Below are 19,692 nucleotides of genomic sequence, written 5' to 3' on the forward strand. Positions count from 1 at the left end.
ATCATAAGATCTCTGCATTTTTCAAATCTTGCTTAAGATCTAAGAGGGACATAGGAAGCAAGTAGGACTTGTGGCTTTTTTGGTCCAGGAGGATTTTAACCTCTACAAAATGTTCATGTAGTCCAGGTCATAGAAATAAAATATTTTATTTTCTCCAACATATTAGATTATTACCCCTGTTTTATACTCTGATTTGTAGAAGCAGATTTCCCTATAATGTATGTCTCTTTCACATATAATTAACACAACTAATTCTTTCACACAAACATGTCTTCCAGACAGCAAACATGTTCTATATTGTGATTATGATGGCCATAGTTCTGTTGAGTTTTGGGGTGTCACGAAAGGCAATTCTTTCACCAGAGGAGCCTCCTTCTTGGACTCTGGCACGAGATATTGTATTTCAGCCCTACTGGATGATGTTTGGTGAGGTCTATGCTGGAGAAATAGATGGTAGGTAATTTTCATAATACAGTTCAACAGCTTAAATATAATACATGCAGAAACACACCTACTTTGGGCTACTAGAGTTTTGACTACCTGTTGAGTCTGTTCTTTCTCAAACAATTCTGATTCCAGCATATATATGTCCTTAATGAGTAATACTACATGAATAATGTTGAGAATATTAGTTTCTTTCTTAAAAATAAAGGTTAAGCTCTAAACCCTTCAAATTCAGTGCTTAAAATTAAGTATATTGCAAATCTCAGAGCAAAGCACATAGGAAGTAATATTTAGCTACTTCATGCTCGGGGGATCTGGCACTGAAATGATTTTCTAATCAGGTGAATACAAAGCTGCTGATCTCTTGAAGAAAAGACTACAAAATTGCCTTAAAAAAGAAAAAAATTAAGGTGGGGGAAAAAAAGGGAGAAATAAGTTACCTGGCATCATTCTTAAGCAGGTAAACCAGGTGAACATAGGAAAAATAGAACCAATCAATGTAAATAGGAAAAACAATGTATCTTGGTTATGGCTTTGAACTTGTCTTAGCAAGACAGAAGAACCAGGCACTCCAGGAGGTGTTTCAGCATTACCGATGGAAGGCACTCTCATGCTACTGTGTGATGGGTACAAGTAAAACAATCCCTAAAATCGACAAGTAGGTATGGAAATAGATACATATATTTAAGTTACATAGTTCAGCACAGACCCAATTCATTAAAATAATTTAGAATATTGCATCCATTATTACTGCTTGAACAGTCACATGATGACTATATATTTTGGTTATATAAGTCAAAATTCTTTTAATGAAAGCACACTGTTCAGTTTCACAGTTTAATCCACTTAATCACTTAGTAATGCTAAACCTTTAGAAATTTGACACTTCCCAAATAAAGCTATGATTTCCTTAGTGACTTTTTTGCTCAGAATGTGTCCTGAATTTAGAGCTGCTGCTTTATAAATGTGTGTTAAAATTTCCTCAAAGGTCTGAAATTTGATTAGACATTAAAAGGACTAAAAAATATTTGTTTTGATATTTTAAAAACATTAAAAGAGATCCCTTAATTTCTGTCATTTGTTGCTTCATCCCGCAAATATACATAGCCTTATGTATCTTTTTGCATATGAGTCAATGTGATTTTGTGTGTGAAGCTCTAAATGAATATCACTCCAGTACTGATAAAGCAGCCTTTGAGCTCTATCTTTTCCACAGTGGAGTCTGTGAAAGCTTTGCCACTTGCTTTAAGGATCAAAGATTTGGATTTCAGTTTGCTTGAGTGTGTGCCATCTCTCAAATGCATTTCGGCTGCATCGGTTTTTCCCCTTAACAAAAAATTGGAGTGACTGGAATAAGAACTGATATGTATGAAGTGGTGTCTGCAGCTTCTGAACTGCGAGGGTAAATAACTGTGGGATTGTAGTAGCATAAAGAGGTTGCAGTTTTCCTTTAGGTGAAGGTTGACCTTTTAGTTGGAAGTTTAGTGATCTATATCTGTGAAATTAATGAGGACTATTCTGTTTCTTGCTGGGACAAATGAGAAGCACAGGCCATTGCTGTGCTCTGCTCTGATTTCCATGCTAACTATGCTCTGTATGTCCTTAATTTCCAGTTTGTGAAAACAATGAAGACTGTCCTCCTGGCTCCTTCCTCACACCGTTCCTCCAAGCTGTCTACCTCTTTGTGCAATACATCATCATGGTCAACTTGCTTATTGCTTTCTTTAAGTAGGTACCTTGGTATATTGCTGCAAAAGCAACTAATGCTTCTGCCAACGCTTCTCAAAAGCCTTTCACCAAAAATGCCGCAGCAAGGGCATGTTAATGGTCGTTGTTACCATAAATGGGTGTTGTACCACCATGTCTTCCATGGGGGTAAGGTGAATAAAAAAAGAATGGTGGTAACAAGACAGTGCAAGGAAAGGGATAGTGAGAAGACACCTAAACTGTTTTGCCATTTAACAAGCGTCTGACTCTGTGAAAGCAGACAACTCCAGCTGGCAAAAAAGGTAACATTAATTCAGCTCTGAAGTAATTTTATTTTGTTCCTGAAAGTTGTTGTATGTGTTGTGCTGAGAACCCATATAACATTCATCATAGGGTAGCCCAAGTTTTAAGCTGGCAGATCAGTGGAGGTGTTCAAGGGAAGAGAATAATGACTGTAGGAGTATACTCTTTCTTTAGCAAATAATTTGAAATTTCCTGTGGTTTAATGCAATCTCTTATGTTCTAGACTGAAATCTAACTGTAGTTTTTTTAACAAACTGCCTTTTAATGTCTGCTGTCATTACTAATCCCTGAGTAGGAAGGGTCTTCATACTAATTCTATAGTAATTCATAGTAATTCTATGGTAATTAATCACTGTCTTTATAGTCATTTTAACCTTTAAAGTTTTAACAGGGAGCCTCTAGTAGTGGATCAAGCTCTGTAATGTATAAGAAAAGAGCAGCCTAACCCAAGTAGTTAATAATTTTTTCCTAGAGTTCTAACATTTCTGAGGAAGAAAAAGTCAGCTGTAGGTTAAAACAAAATTTAAATGAATAAATGTAGTGATTAATATTCAAGAAAAATGAACTATCAAAAATCATTCTATTCCCACTTCCAATTAAAAATCCCTTTCCTGAAATTTTGGCAAGGAATCAGTCTATTATTTTATATTACACAGCTGTGAAATTGCAGTTTGAATTATTTCTGGAATTAAACCTTCAGCAATGATGATATGATAAATCTTTTGCGTAGTGATTTGATTGTTCCAGAAATGGGACGAAAAATGGGTATGAGCAATATATTTAATTATGCTCTCAGAAGCAAAGCTGATGTTTTTGTGACTATACGCTGTGTGTGTAGTATGACAGTTCAAATGAAATTACAGTGCCAGAAACCACAACGTTGCTTTCCTGTGCTTGGGTCTATGATAGTAGATATGGAAAATTATTCTGTGCAACCGCAGTTGTGTTTAATAATATCAGAGCTCCAGTGAGTATCCTGCAGAAGAATAGCTCATGTAGTTGCAGTATTTTGTTTAGGGGGAGTGCACAGAACCGTTTTGTTAACAGTCTTCCCTTAGCCTGGTACCTACTTTTAATCCAGTCCAAAGAGGTAGACAGTGTTGAATTTTCAGTTAGGCTGTGCATTAAAGTTTAAATAGTATGGCTGAGATTTCAAAGCCACTTCAGGGATATCTTCTGTCCAAGTTCCATTAATGTGAATGGGAATCGAATCTCCAAATCTGTTAGGCAGCTTGGATACACTTCATTCTCAGTGCACTAGATCTCCAAATCTGTTAGGCAGCTTTGATGCACTCATTCTCAGTGCACTAGCTGCTGACACATGTTGCTGTTTTGTTAAATGAAAGTTGCTAAGCAGATTTACCTCACTGGAGGAATGGCGCTTTTCTTCAGTGTCAGATTAGATCTGTTCACAAGCGTCTTGTGCTATATTGGCAGTACTCCTCACAGTGTTTTCCCTCCTTCCCCCTCCCTCTGTCACTCTCTTCTCAGTAATGTTTATTTTGATTTGAAATCCATATCGAACAAGCTCTGGAAGTACAACCGGTACCGCTACATTATGACCTACCATGAGAAACCATGGCTGCCTCCACCATTCATCTTGCTGAGCCACATCGGACTTCTTATAAATCGCATCTTCCGCCATCAGCCCCCAAATGAGCTGGATCAAGAGGAAGGCGATGTTGGACTAAGTAAGCTGGGAACCAAAAGAAAAAGCTGGTGACAATTGTTTGTCAGCCTCCCATCACCTTGAAGTTGAGTTCCTTTAAAAGAAAAAAAAAAAAAAGAAAAAAAAGAAAAAATATGTTCTCTGGGTAGAGGGCTGTTTTAATTTTGAAAACTGAATTTAACTTGACTCCCTGAGAATTCTTGAAGGAAAAAATGACTAAGTGACTAGGGGAATGCTTTGCTGTGCTACATACTGTGCATCAGTCAAGATACCTCACAGCTCTGAAATAAAGTGACACACAGCTGAAATAAAGTGACAGCAATTTATTCTGTAGGAATTAATAGCCTTATTTTTAAAGAAATTAAACAGTAGTGAGGGTATAAATTTCTATATGTTTGTCATGAAAAGACCAACAATTCCTTTTTCATTACCTGGAGAAAGAAGGTACAGAACTCAAGGACAAAGGAGATCAAGTGGTGGCAGATGCAGAGAGAGAGCATAGAGGATTCCCACCTTCTCACTGTTTCCCTTTCCTTTGTACACTGGCTTATCACTACACCTTCCCAACCTGGATGTCTTCATCCCAGCGTCCTTCCTAATGCCTCTTCAAGGTGATGTCAGTTCCCTGTCTCACTGTTGCCAGCTCTGCCAGGAGTAGCTCTAGCTGTTGAGGGGACGGGACCACAAGCTCTTGGGATGGGAATGAATACTCAGTAGTGGGGCTTGGTGGTTGGGGTGAGGCAGAGAAATGGGGAGGAGCAGAGGCTGGTGGCTATAACCTTTTCTACAAAAACATTGGGGAACACTGGTGTATAATATTATACAGCCTCATCCTTTTTGATGCAACATACACCCTTGGAACCTAATAAGAGATGTGGGGAGGATCCTGCCTGAGTTATGCTTTACTTAGGATTTGCTCTGCTAAACAATGAATCCCTGAAGAGATCTGGCATGCTTGCAGGTAGTTACAGGGTTCAAAACCAGGCTTAAATAATCAACGCTAAGCTGTTTTACTGCTGCTCTCAGGCTCACCTTCTCCATCATGACTGGATACACTAGAAACGAAGTAGGCACCTTGAAGTGCCACTGATTATTTTATATGCACGAATAGCATAAATCACTGATGTAGCATAGAGAGTGTCTTGTAAGGTGCATCAGGCTAAAGGAGAACTAAAACCCTGCTTAACACATCTAAAAGTCCTTGGATAGAAGAGGGCTCATGACTTGCTTACGCTTCTCTCAGAAGGAGAATTTTTTCCCGTTTGTATGCCTCTGTGCCCCTTTTCTGTATACCTGTGCATTGCTTGGTAAGTTTCTTCTACTTTAATTTTGGTGTGGTTATAATTAACTGGTTTTCGCAATGAGGATCCAGTGCCACCCTGTGGAAAATCAGTGAAAATACCAATATACAGAGTAAAATGTTGGAGGAAAGAACACAGGTAGGTTATGGGGGAAAAGAGCCTCAAAGGTGATCAAGTCCCATTGGGAGTGAAAGGGGGAACCCCAGAACACTGCTGGGGTTTTGGCTGCTGAGCTGTGTGTTGCAGCTTTTTTTTACATGCTTGTGACAAACACTGCCTTGTTACCTGATGGAGATATCCCCTTATCAAGTACAGTGAGGACTCTGGTACCTAAAATAAAGAAAGAAAAGAGGAGCTTGGAAAATGTGGAGTTTGAATCAGAGAAACAGCTTTCCACCATATGCATTTCTTCGTAGTGTTTTGTAATTAATCTGTTCTCTCAGAAATCTTGGTGTGCTAGAAGAATAGCATCCTGAACAGCCCAAATTGTAAACTTCTGAGTGTTTTCTTCCTCCTCTAGGAATCTTGGGGAGGAAGGGGATGGAGAGAAGATCTTAATGTTTTATACATATGAATGTTAATTAAGAATGCCTTAATGTTTTATACATATGCACATGTTAAGCATTTAGTTGGGAAAAAAGTTTTGCAGCTTTGAATACCTGGAAGGACTGCAATTATAGGTGACTAACCTGAAGTGAATGCCTTGACCACATTAGAGTGACATTTTTGTAAGCCTTTATATGTATATCTACATCTTGTAAGTGACACATGCATAACAAAATAAAGGAAAAAGTTTGTGAGAAAATACATCTTTGTGTGCAGCCATTCGAGTGTGTGCTTTTGAGGCTTTAAAGGGAAGTGCTCTGGAATTTCTGTCAGTATGGTTATGTTCCCTGTCTAAGGAAAGATAAAAAACATAATTTCCTCTATTTGGCATGTAGGGTCTTTATGCATAAGCCCAAATTCACAGAGTTAGGCCTGATTCTTTCTTTTCAAGGAAAGGAGTGTAAACAAGTTCTGACAGGCTTTTTATTTTTTTTCTCATGGATGTTCATAAAGAATTGTAATTATCAGCATGTTTCATACTGATTCCTACCTCCTTTGTTCAGAGCTCTACCTGAGTGATGAGGAGTTAAAGAAACTTCATGACTTTGAGCAACAGTGTGTGGAAAAATATTTTCATGAAAAGAACGAAAGCCAGAATTCCAGTGACAGTGAAAGGATCCATCTGACCACAGAAAGGTGTGTTTTGCTGAAGATTTGTGTTCTTTGTATAAATTTGTCATATAAAAAGACTTTGATAAGCTAATGCTTTTGAAACAGATTATGGGCACTGTGAACATGCATAGACCTTGCTAATTTGATGGAAATATATCTGTTTGAGGTGCATGTCAGGTCTGTCTGGGAAGCCTTGCTGGCAGAACTGCATCCCCAGATGTGTGTAGGTGGTTAAAGGGGTACAGTTAGGTGTTGCTAAGTTTCACTTTTGCAGACCAGTTAGCAGTACAAAAACATGCCAGAGAACATCATATAATATATGTGTTTGTTTAAAAGGTTAGCAGTGTAATAATGCTGTGAGAACATTGCTTGTGATTGAGTATAATTGCTGTTTACAGAAATAACCATAAAACCATTTTAGCATTATTTTCAATATAGTGTCTTGGTTTGCAAAATGCTAATACACAGCTGTCAGTAGGGCTTCAAAATTCTCAGTATTGGCCTAATTTAGCATTCTATTGAAATCAATGGCAAATCTGCCACTAAATTTAAGGGGAAGAGTTAAAAAAAAGGAAAATTTTAAAAAGTCTTAGTGAATGCCAACACTCATCTCACCTAACAAATTTGTTTTGCCTAGAGAAAGATAGACTCTTAATCTTTGCCTGTTTATAATCTTACTTTCTGCAGGTTAAAACAAAACAGAAGCAGTATAAGCATCACCTGTAAAAGAAATTAAATAAACAGCTTTGTTCAAAAGCTACAGAATTGATTACAACAAGAAGATTTCATTTACTGGATAAATATAGAATTGGAAAGGGATTTTTTTCTGAGTGCAGAAGTGAATACACTTCATAGGATTACATAACATTCATGCAAGAAATTAATTTAGATGAAAAAAATGTTCTGGAATACTGATCTTTGATTTTATTCAGCAATTAGTTAATACTATATCTTTTAGTTACTCTGTGATAAGTGGAAGAAATGACTACTGCATATTGCCTGCAGCTAGTTTATCATTGGCTTAGTGGTAAAGCACCAGAGAATAATTATTTGGTTAAAATGATATAATTCCAGGCCAAGAAGTTCTTGCACTTTTTACTGGAGTTTTGAAGATGATAAAAAAATAGGCTTTGCTTTTTAGGAAGTTGCATTTTACCTAAAGGTAACTGATGCCATAAGATGCAGAGAATCCGCTTCCAGAGGCCAGACAGGTTCTTGGGAAGACCTCTTTCCCAGAAGTCTCTAGCATTTGAGAAATGCAAGACTGAAAAATACATGTAGGTCTGTGTAAGTCTTGTCCTCATGCTTGCACAAGAAATGTAGAAATACAGGATGACTAGCTGACAAGAAATATCCTTTATAGCATTTTACACTGGCAGCAATAGCTGCCTGCTGTCCATGGTTTAGTAGTTCAATGGCAATGAATGGCTGTTAGTAGGAAAACAAGGGTTTTTAAAATAGATACTTTTTGAGCAAAAAGTCTGTTTCCTTAGGAAACACTGTCTGTTGGCTGGGTTTTGTCAAGTATAGATATTTGACAAAAATGAAAGTCACTATTAAAAAAAAAAAAAAAAGCGCCTGCTTGAAACACTGACTTTTTGAAATGTGTTAATGGCTTCCTTCATCATCTTGCAAAAGGATGTAAAGATCTGTGTTTTGGTATTTTAATTATATTTTGTTTTTCTACTTAGAGTGGAGGAGATGTTTCTACAGCTTAAAGAGGTGCATAAGAAGGTATTTTTTATCAAGGAGTCTTTACTCTCCCTGGACAGCCAACTAGGACACTTGCAAGACTTATCTGCCTTGACAGTGGACATCCTGAAAGTCCTTTCTGCTGTAGACACCTTGCAGGTGGAAGAAGCCTTGCTGGCTGACACAAAACATCAAACGTGTAGGAAGCTGCCACATAGCTGGAGCAATGCACTCTGTTCTGAGACCTTGAGCAGCCTGAAGTGTTTGTACGACAAGAAATACCACTACTACAGCATGCCACCCTCCCTCTTACGGAGCGTGGTAAGGAGTCCTGGTCCATCAGAGTGCAAAGACCATGTACGGAGGTCTCAGAGTAACAAGGTAATAGAAGACAGCTCTCGAAAAGTAGAGATAGAAGGTGACACACCCACTTCAGGAGTATCCTCTGAGACTAAGTCAACCCTTAGGTATGGACAGTTTTTGCTGGTGCCCCCTGACCATCAGGGAGGGTCTTTGTCTGAGGATGTCACCTTAAATTTCTCCTTTTTGAGCACTCCTGCCAAGTACAAGGATGAAGTGGTCAGAGATGACCTGCAAAGTAGCACTGTGGTGCAGCAAAATTTGCCCAGTGTCAGCCTCATTGGAAAAGAGACAGAAGATTATCATTGGAGCCAGAAAGACTTTGCTATTCATTTGCCATCAGAAAAGACTAATGCTGTAGAGTCTGATCATCCTCTGGGTCTCCAGCCACCGCTGGATATTGAAAAGAGTGCAGCATCCCCCTGTGATGATGGGGAAGAAACTGAAGGTGGTTATGTGAACTGGGGTTTCTCTGAAGGTGATGAAAAAGGCGTTTTCATCTCAGATTCAAAGAAGAAAGCCATGTACATACATTCCTCCTGTGACAGGGACAATAATTGCAAGAGCAGTCCTCTCAGGCATGTCCAGTTAATAGAATCAAAGTCCTTCTCCTACAACTCTGACTGGTCACATCACAGCAGCAGCAGCATCTCTCAGAACATGCTGAAACAAAGCACCTCCTTCTGGATCAGCCCATTCCAGAGGGACTGGAGTTTCTGCAGAAGCAAGAGCTTACAGTCCCCTAAGAAAGAGAGATCAGGGAAAACCTGCAAGGCTATAGGCGGTAATTATAAAACATTACACCTGTACAGTATCTTTTACTGGAGAGTCCTAGACCTTATAAAAATCTTTCATTTGCACTGATAAGATATTAGCTGCAGTTGATGGTAGTAGCAGAGGTTCCAGAGTTACTCTTTCACTTTCTTTGTTGTGGGTCTGGCAGTTGTTGGGAATTTCTGAAGTGTGCCTTGTACCCAAGCTGTGATACACCTATGTGTCATCCACCCTGATTCTCCCCTTCTCATGAGCTCTCTTTGTCTGTGGTTACACAAATGGAGTAACAGAAGGATTGTGCTCACTCTGGGGAAGTCTCTTTGTCATGGGGATCCAATGCAAGAGTTGCAGGACCCAAAATAAATTCCACGATCCCATAGAGATACATTAGCATTATCGTAGGTCAGATGGGCGCATGGAGAATGAAGAGGTATACACTTTTGTAGTGAGTTTAAATCCCTCCCTGCCCACCACGAAGTTTGCTTACCAAGAACTAAAGTACAGCAAATTCTTGTTCTAATTATGATTAATGTGAGATGATGGATAACACTTCTTGTTTTATATCTTGTGATGGTGCACAACTGTGCACTGAACTGCATGAGTATTAACTTTGGATGTCACAAGTCTTTCTCAGCTTGCCTTAGAGATCTGCCAATTCTCAGTCTTACCTTAGTAAATGAAGCTCTCTAACTTAAAGGTGGTTTTTTGGCTCTTTTCTGCAGAGTCTTTACGATCCAGTGAGCTACATCACAGTGAGGCAACAAAAGCAAAACAGCAAAACAGAGACAGAAAGCCTGGGAGAGGAAAGAGGAATCAAAAACTCCTTCAGGTGCCGGTATGGGCAGATGCAAGAGAATCACATATCTCAAAACTCTTTTTCATTCATTAAGAGCAGTTTTGCAGTGTGATTTAATTGAAAATGTATACATTTAAAATGCTGCACACGAACTGGGGTATCTCATGTGTGTGTCTAGCTTTGCTTCAGTTTTCCTTTTATTTGAAATGTGTGGGATTTCCCTTTTGAACTTGTTGATGCTCAGGGACTTTGCTAGATAGTGTACTGGAGTGATATGGATTTTACACAAGAATAAATCAGTCCTTGCACTTCAGTTGTCAGGAGAACTTGAGGAGGCTCCATAGGATCTAGGATAGACTGAAGAAGGGGCCATATCCAGGTGGTATACAACTGTAAACAAGGAAGCTAGGCCTCATAAGGTTATCTCCTGCCTACAAGAGTCCCACAGTCTTTTTTGATGGCAAATACTTTGCATGTTGCAGAAACCGTATTGATTGTGTCATATGTATGGGGCAACTTTTTGTAACTGTATCTGTGTGTTCATATATAAAAATCTATTTATAGATTTATAAAGAAATTCCTAGTGTCTTTGTCAACTAAAAAGAGTTATCACTGTTTAATGAGATGAATGCTGAAGACTGTTTTGTTTACAGAAGATGCTCAGGTCAGCAAATACTCAAACTTTGAGATCAAATACCTCTGAATGTATTAGGTCTTGAAGTTCAAATATGTTTAAATAGTGTGAGATCTTTCATGAGTTGTATTTACTAGACAAATACAACATGTCTTCTGCAACTTGTAACAAAAAACTGGAAAACCTGTTTCTTGGTTGGTAGTATGTTCATCATTGGCATTTCAGTGATGCTCTGAAAGGCCACACCATAGGCTATCAGAGGAACTGCAGAGATGCTAGTTATCCTGTAAATTGAGTATTGTTTTGTCGCTGTATTGCCAGGTGATTAGAGTGGATGATTGTCCCCAGAACACTCAAGTGATCTCAGAGCCTGCAGAGATCAATGTCTGGGATGAGCAAGAGAAACACAGCAAGAATTGGCTCACCGTGTCTAATTTCAGTCAGCTAAGTATGTGACATTTTGCAAACAGTGAATTTCAGAACAGTTTTTAAAAAGAGGCAGTAAATATAAATCACGAATTCAAGTGTCATCCACCATTTTCACCTCATGGCATAATTTCCACAAAACTAGACTTTGGTTGCAAGCACACATGGCTTGGTTGTTTGCTGCATCATTGAAGAGAGATATAGTTTGGATGGAAGGTCAGTTGAATCTTTCTGGGAGCACTGCCTCTCTTGCATGGAAGACAATAGAGTGCTGATCTCGGGAATAAGTGGGAAGAAGGAGGGTGGTGTCTTTGTCTCCTCTCCTGAAGTATCTTTTAAAGTGGCATCCTGGATAGTTGCAAAAATAAACTCATGATTTTCCAGGACATTTACACTCAATGGCAGTGCTGTGATACTATATTTTCTGGCAGATCCCCTACTTGCATTATTCATTTCTCATTGCTCAGAAAGACATCCTCCAAATGGAAGATATGAATTTTGTGTTGTCTTTTTTGAAATGAAAAGGAATGACTTCCTTACTCTTCTTTTAGTAATTCTCCATCTCTTTCATTCTCAGAAGTCCTTTGTATAGTTCATCTTATCGTTCAGCTTTGCTGTGATGTGGCTCACTGGTTTCATCCTGAGAGCTGCTGGGAGAAGTATTGGGGAATGGTGTGACTCAGTACCTCATGATCTGAGGAGGGCTGCACTCCTCCCAAATCTGCTGGCAAAGAATGGAAATAGTCTGTTTTATCCCTTTGAAATTCTGTTATTGTTTTTATAAAATATGGGTTTACTTGGACAATATGGTATATACATATTCATTTTATAGCACTGCATAGGTATTTAGTTTATAATGATAGAGCTGTTCATTACACTCTAGAAACAGCTGACGTGCTCTTTTGGCTAGGTCTGGAACGCCTCAGTTTCACGCACCAGAAAATGAAAAAGCACGACATCGGTAGGCATACCATACCATTCTGTGATTACCTGGGGCATTCTCGAGAGGTAAGACCTACAATTACACATCCTAGTCCATAATTTTGGCTGGGATGAGCCTAGGGTAGCTCTACTGTTTTCACTAGATTTGCCACTACAGGTTCTTTGTCATGACATACCTCTTTGAGAGATGAGGTACTTTGTTGTCTGCTGGCTCAGTCTATGTGTGCGAGTCAATGAATAATTTAACATCTATTAACACTCTACTAAGATTATCAAAGTAAGATATTAAATTATTGAGTCACAGAGTTGTTCTGAATATGCAGTTAGTCAGAAATGGCATGTGCGTTGATGTTCCATTAGGCAACGCCTGAGCACACAGCTTAGTCTTGAACCTGTGGGCAGAATGGCTCAGAAGCAAATTTTGGAAAGTTAGCTACATAGTGTTCACTCTATCACACAGAGATAGTTATTTCTTGCAAAACAGTAGTTAAATATTGATAAGAATTGCAAAGTGTAGATTTCTTAACCACTGGCTTATTAAAACATATTTTGTGATTTAACAGAATTAATTTTCAACTCCTTAATCTAAAGGTCCTCAGCCTGTGGAAACCAATGCGATGGAGCTAGACCAATTTGTATTTCACAAGTATAAAAGGAAATAAAGAATAAGTTAAGAAAAGGAAATGTGAAAGTATCCTTTCCTTTTTATTTTCAACAGTATGAAAGTACCCTTCCTTGTCTGTTTTACTTCTGGCATGATTATTAAAATGGTGATCTTTTAAAGCTTAGCTTATTTTTCACTGTAAATGTTATTATTTGCCTTTTTTTGTCTGGTTTTTTTTTTTTTTTTTTTTTTTTTTTTTTTAAGAATAAAGATAAACCAGATAATTTCAGATATGCCAGTGTTGTAGAATTTGAATCCCAAATACCGGGAAAGAGAGCTTGAATGTCAGTTTTAAAAATGGTGGGGTTTTCTATGAAAAAATGAAGAGAAAGAGAGAAATAGAAATAAATTTACTGATTTTGTATTCTGTAAGACCCAAGCTTGGAGTATAAATCAATAAATCTTTGAAATGTTGAACACAAGATCAGACAAGCAAAATAAAAGTAAAGTCAGGAAAACTGTGTGAAAGAACCAAGTCATCTGGTGCTTCAAAACTCATATGAAGATATTCTTGGGTAAAACTCAAGAGTAGGATTTTTAAAATTCTCAAAAAAAATCCAGTGATGAATAGCAGTATTGGAGTTATGCTGAAACCAGTCACTTTCAGAACATTGACTTCAGATTATTTATTCTTCCAAGATACAGTCTTCAATACCCACTGAATTATTATCCCTCTCTCTAAGTCCCCTCTGGACTATGAAAGTTTATATTTATCACTGAGATGTAATAAAATTGCTGCATCCAACTGTTCCACTTGTAGTATGATATATCTTAAAGAAATCTCTCTTCCTGAAGTGGCACTTCTCAGATTTATCCACTGCATACTAGTAGTTTAGGAATCCCAATTGGTAGGTAGCAGGGAGCAAAGCAAGGATGTGTGTAGGAAGGTTTTTAAAAGATTTTTGCATCTGCAGATCAAGCTATAAGGTCAAAATATGAGAGAAATAAAAAAAAAGTTAAGTTTCAGATTAAATTAGAAGCTGAATTTTAGTTGATTTATCTTTAAACTTAGCCGTCTCTGAACATTTTTTGGAGGGCCCTTTTTTGTTTGAGAATTGAAATCTACCTGACTGCTACTCAGAAGAAAAATTCTATTTCTGACTAGCACATTAGGAGGACCTAGCTGACCCATTTTTATCTAATATTGCTGGAAGTTTAAAAGACTACTTCAGTATTTCTTTAAACAAAAGACCTGTAAAATATGTGATCTAAATATCACTGGAAAGCTGCTCAGTGTGTCACCTTCTTCTGTTATAGAGGTTTAGAGTGAATTTTATTTTCAACAATTGTAGAGCCAATCCCCAAACTGGAATTTTCCAACATAAAGTTAGTTCTCTTATACTGTCCATTTTAGAACATCTTTAACAAGCTTTTGTGAGTGTATTGAGATATGGGTGGGTACCTGAGCATTTCGTTCAAATGTGTGGAGGCAACACGGAACACTGCAATGTGAGCTAATTAGTTTCATTTTAGTGTAGGTTTGGCAATACTGTGATTCACCTGCCTATCGGTGTCATTATTTATGTTAACAATAAGCATATCAATAACTGTTTTTAAGACTGTATCTTTTTGAGCTGTGCAGTGTGCATATTATAGTGATGTGCATATTTTACCCGTAAAAGTATCTCTCTTTTTTAGGGTTTGAGTAATAGAGTATTTGGAAATATGAAGAAAAGTAATCTGAAGAGGAACTCCTCGTATGTATTATTAGCATATTAAGATACCCTTCGCATGTTTTCAGAAAGAGATATCTGATACTGTCTGCAGATTTGTACTTCAGTTTTTTTTCTGATACTTCAAATGAGAAACTTATGTGAAATGAAGAGTTAAGGCAATTCAGTTTTTTAAGATGCTTAGGGGAAGCCTTGTTACTGGGGATAAAGGAGATCTGTTTAAACAAAGTGTATGATATTGGGTGGAATACACACCCATTCCAATTCTAATAATAATCCAATTTTCTATGTCAGTCACTAAGATGACAGTCAGACTTCATGATCTTAAAGGCCTTTTCCAGCCTTAACAATTCTATGATTCTGTGGTTTTACAACCATCTTTAACTGACCATTTTTCCAATCTAGTGAGCATGAAAAGTTGCATTTGCTTTTGCTGTGCAAATTGTATGTTTCTTTTTTTAATAATTAAAATACTAGCAGCTCCTGAAAGCTTCTCTCACTCTCTGATTAATGTCTTTTGTGCTGAGTTGCATAAAATATGAAAAACTTACCTTAGTTTTCTTCATGCATTTTCAAAAGTTAAGCTTTGATTATATTTGGTGAAAGTATACTGGTTTCACAAGTGGTTTTCATCCCCCCCCCCACTTGATTAATCATTATCTTAATATTAGGAGTATTTTTACCACATGCAGTGCTGTCTGTATGCTCCCTTTCCTTTTCTTTCTTATTTTCGTCAGTTTCTTTTAGATTGCTCTTATTTTTTAGCACTGTGGATGTAATAAATAAAAGATACTAGAAAGCTGTCACATCCTGTGTGATTTCACCATGGGAAGAGGAGGAAAAAGGTTACTGTGGGGTTTTTTTTGGTTTTTATGCATACTGGTGTGTGTGTGAGAGGGTTGGGTAAAGTTTTTTTGTTATTTTGGGTGGGTTTGGGTGGTTTTCCTTTTCTTTCTTCTTTTTTCTTTTTTTTCTTTACTCCGACTCATTTGTAGGTGGTAAGCAAACCACATATGTACCAGCAGGACATACAGGCTCTTGAGTGGTCTGATTCTGTCACTTAGTCAGTTGTCCTCAGTTAGGATTCTTTGGTCTGTGAGGTGAATCGTATCTTCTGTGTTCTGTGAAAGACTGCTTTCATGTTGTTACTGATGCAATAGTCCTTTTGTATAAGCAGACTTGTTAATCCAAAAGCCCATCAATTTAAAAAGTATGTTTTTATACATACAGAAGTGGTGGTAATGACACGTTAATATATCTCACATTGATTGAAAAGTGAACTATTGTGTATGTGATTGAAGGGTCTGTAACTGATACTGTTATTGCAGTGTAAAAGATACGAACACCAGTGCAGAATCCAGAGCAGCTCAACATAAAGCAGAGAAAGAAACACGCAAAAAAATGTGTCACATCTTCAGTACCTGAAGGTGGTTTGCTGATTGCTGCGTTGAACAAAGTTGCACTGAGGGTTGTTTTGGTTTGTGATTGCTGATCAAACCTTTGTGAGTTTAACCTTCACATAGGTCACATCTCTTTATATGCGATCTATGTGTACCAGTATTAGCTTAATGCCGGAAATTTCAGATTAAAATATCAAGTATTTGTTTTTAAACAGGTTGAGAGCTTCAGAGGAAACTGAGAGTAAGTTTTTCATTGCTTGTCACTCATTTTAATTCCCATTTGCAAATCTCACTCTGACAATTCTGAACTACAAAATCCAAAAAGGAAGTTAATTTACTGTAGCCGAGGGTTATAGGAAAATGTGCAGATATTGTTTCATTATTTCATGAAACAATACAAACAATTAAAAACTTTAATTTGTACTTTAAGGGGGTTTTTTTATGAGGACATGTTTTTCTCATAATAACTGCCTAATCTTAAATGGAAAAATCTATTTTTATTCTAGTCTGCCCAGTAATTTCAGCAGGAAAATGATCTTTAAGATTATGGTTCTGCTTTCATCCCTTACAGTATAAGAGACCTCCTGAGTTAAACAGGGTGTTAGTCTGAAGACAGATTATGACATAAAATTTTAATGTATGTTCAATTTTTCAAGTTGCAATTTTGTGTAATTCCTCCGTTTGTGTTGTTTACCTGAAATTATGACAATAGTGAAGGATTGAATTTATTTTGAAATGTCCAATGAAGAAATTCAAGGTTTTAGTGAGGAAATAGTTTGTTCATCAAAAGTAGAGTATTAACATCTGATGAACATTGTTTTGATTATCTTATTTTTTCAGAATTAACAGTAGTACAGTATATATAATTTTAAAATCTGGCATTTTGAAGAACTGTTTTCTAACCAAACAAAATTATTTCATCCACCTAATGGGAACATGCTCATTAATGTTGGCTGTATTAAAAACATCTTTCTGTAAAACCAAGATTTTTGGACCAAATTTGGTCTGGTTGAGCCTGTTAAATATGTCACCACATAAATTGTTTACCTGCTTATATTTTAACAGCATGTTAGATGCTGCAGGTTAATGGGACAGTATTATTATAACTTTGGTTCATTAGTATAGTTAATGGAATGCTTAATGGCTTAGAAAAATCATACCTTTGGGAGACCAAGAAGCATGGTGGACAGCAAAGTTCTTTTGTTATCCCAGAGATGTAATTGGCTTAACATGTCCTTGAGACTAATAACACAATTTTCCCACCATTTTCCTGAAGAAATAAGTCATCTGTCTATATTACACTGATAACTGAAATCTGCCAATATACAGAACATTACAATGTACTTAAAGCCAATTAGTAATTCTCCTCTTTGGAATCCTGAGACAGTAATTCTGATTAATCTGTTTCATGACAAACTCTAAGATGGAAGGAATTAAAAAATCATACATTTATGTCTTTTATAATAATTAATGTAATGATCCTTTAAAAATTATTTCAGATGTCTTCGCCTGCTTGAAAACATCTCAAGATTTGAATCATCACTACTCAGGTAAGGAGGAGTGACAGCACTGTGGGCACAGACCCTGACGCCTGGGGTGGCAGATGCCTGAATCAGCTTTATTGAAAAAAACCACATCTGATATATGTATGGGGTTTGAAAAGTAACAAACCATGTTTAACCAACTACATACATGCATTCCATGGGGCGTGTGCAACAGAGTATAAGGAACTACATTTCCCAGAATGCTCCTCAGCATTTTTCCTGTAATACAATCTGCCACAGCAGAGGCACCAGAATAATAGCTGAGAAATTTAAGCAATTAAAAAGAACATTAGTCCTCCCCTTTTCATCTTCTGTGATTTTCATTTTGAAGAGTTGTACAACTGACCACTGCTAAGAAGGTTCTCTGTTAATTCATGCCTAACACTTGAGTGAGAGCATTATTAATTATTTTCTTGCTAATAATTTCTCTGTTCTGGGTATATATGGCAAATCCAGAGCAGACTGTAGATAATCACTTTCAAAATATCATTTGAAACAATGAATGCACATCCAGTTCCTGAGGGGGCAGAAGAGGTGCTAATTTGTTGATAGCTGTCACTTCCCCTCACACCTCCCACACTCTCCTTTGTACTTTCTAGAATTCTTTTCTTCAGTAAATTAGTACTGTACTACTTAATCTGTGTTTTTTACCTATGAACTCCTGAAAATCTGGCAGGGAATAGATAATTTGAATGCTGATTTCCTGCAGTCCTGTCTTTTCCTGAGCTGAGTGTACACAGATTATCCCATGAGGCATGGATTTCAGTTTTTCTCAGAGGAGAGATTGCCAGTAGATTGCCCACAGGACTTGACCTCTTTTACAGGAAGGGCTGGGGTAAACCAGAAGTAATAGCAACCTCCTTAAATTCAAAATCTACATTGTTTTCACTGGGAATAACACCTCCTGGATTTTAATGAATTATACAGTAATAATTTGTCTGACATGTTGGCGTTGTTGTAGTGATTAATTTGTCCCTCCTTGGGCTTACTATTTGAGATGAGGTAGGATTTTTTTAGCACAGATGAAAGTGGTTTCCACTATGAGTTGTCAAATATCTTAAGAGGTTGCAGTGTAGTTTTCTTTTCTCAGGAAGACCTGAATGGAATTTAGCCAACTAAGCCCAAAAATTGGACACTAAAATCCTATACCATATATTGCTTATGCATTATTTTTCTATCATTCTGAGCAAGCAAATAAAATCCTGCCTCTCTGCTCATCCAAAAGAATTAGATTTTTATCCCAGATTCAGCAGGTGGTGCAAGTCCATGTTGTATGACATCTCAAGGTTGTAGAGTGACTGCTGGCAGGGTCTGACAGATGGCACAGGTTTGGCCTCTGCTCTATTCACAACCTTGTCCCTGCTATGCACTAATTTCATGATCAGAGCATGCTCCTAGTCATCATCAAAGGAAGATCATGATTTTCAGTCCATGCTCCCAGACTAGTCCAAAGTGTAGATTTTCTCAGATGAGGACCCTAATTCATGGGTTGATGAGTCATGGGTCCCCTTTGCTCTACCCAACTGGACTCAGTAATCTCTAATTAAGTTCTGCATGGAGAAGTAATCTTAAAAGAAGGATAGACAATGTACAAGCTGTGTAAGAGTGCCACCATGGCTTTTTCGGTTATTCTGCAGAGAAACACAGCTCTGCTGTGGTTCATTCTTATTGCCTAAAATTGGCTCTTAAAAGAAGCCTCTAATACTCAACTTGTGAGTTTTCACAGGCAGGCATTCTTTTATTACAATATACTGGATGATTTAAGCATGTCGGGTGCACTGGTAATCATTTCGCCAAAGTGCACAGGGAGGTATCTTCACTACAACATTACATGATTATTTGTTTTTTGCTGCCTGTGTTCTTGTTACATATTCATGAAATGTCCCAGCACTTATTGAGGGTCTCCGGTGGTCTTCTCTGTCTGGAACCCCTGAAGTTCTAAGTGACCACCTTATGAACTTCTTCAGGACAATTCACCTGGTTGTAGAGTAACTTGGTGTTGCTTGGCTGGCTGCCTCTATTCCCTTCTTCATTGTTTCTTCACTTTGCTTGGTTAGTTTGTTTAAATCACTTGGCTTAGCTATATGTAGTTCCCATGGTACATTCTGTTGCAAATACTATTAGTTCTTGTTACATCTCTAAACC

General features: G+C 37.5%; 1 protein-coding gene and 1 long non-coding RNA gene across 2 annotated transcripts in view; both read left to right on the top strand.

The window, feature by feature from the left end:
• Positions 1-11,354, top strand: part of TRPM6 (transient receptor potential cation channel subfamily M member 6) — a 29,617-nt gene extending 18,263 nt beyond the window's left edge. The window contains exons 14-20 of the mRNA XM_029965439.1: positions 279-453; positions 2,058-2,172; positions 3,946-4,145; positions 6,534-6,666; positions 8,334-9,478; positions 10,191-10,225; positions 11,220-11,354. Coding sequence (XP_029821299.1) covers positions 279-453; positions 2,058-2,172; positions 3,946-4,145; positions 6,534-6,666; positions 8,334-9,478; positions 10,191-10,225; positions 11,220-11,354 — 1,938 coding nt within the window. The remainder of the gene's footprint in view (positions 1-278; positions 454-2,057; positions 2,173-3,945; positions 4,146-6,533; positions 6,667-8,333; positions 9,479-10,190; positions 10,226-11,219) is intronic.
• An 891-nt stretch (positions 11,355-12,245) lies between these two features.
• LOC112841367 lies at positions 12,246-16,244 on the top strand. Its single transcript, XR_003212970.1, has 3 exons — positions 12,246-12,332; positions 14,569-14,627; positions 16,219-16,244. It is a non-coding gene; the product is annotated as an uncharacterized LOC112841367 (long non-coding RNA).
• The last annotated feature ends 3,448 nt before the right edge of the window (positions 16,245-19,692 follow it).

This window comes from Manacus vitellinus, unplaced genomic scaffold (genome assembly GCF_001715985.3).
Source record: "Manacus vitellinus isolate BGI_N305 unplaced genomic scaffold, ASM171598v3 scaffold_9_pilon, whole genome shotgun sequence".
NCBI classification, from domain to species: Eukaryota; Metazoa; Chordata; class Aves; order Passeriformes; family Pipridae; genus Manacus; species Manacus vitellinus.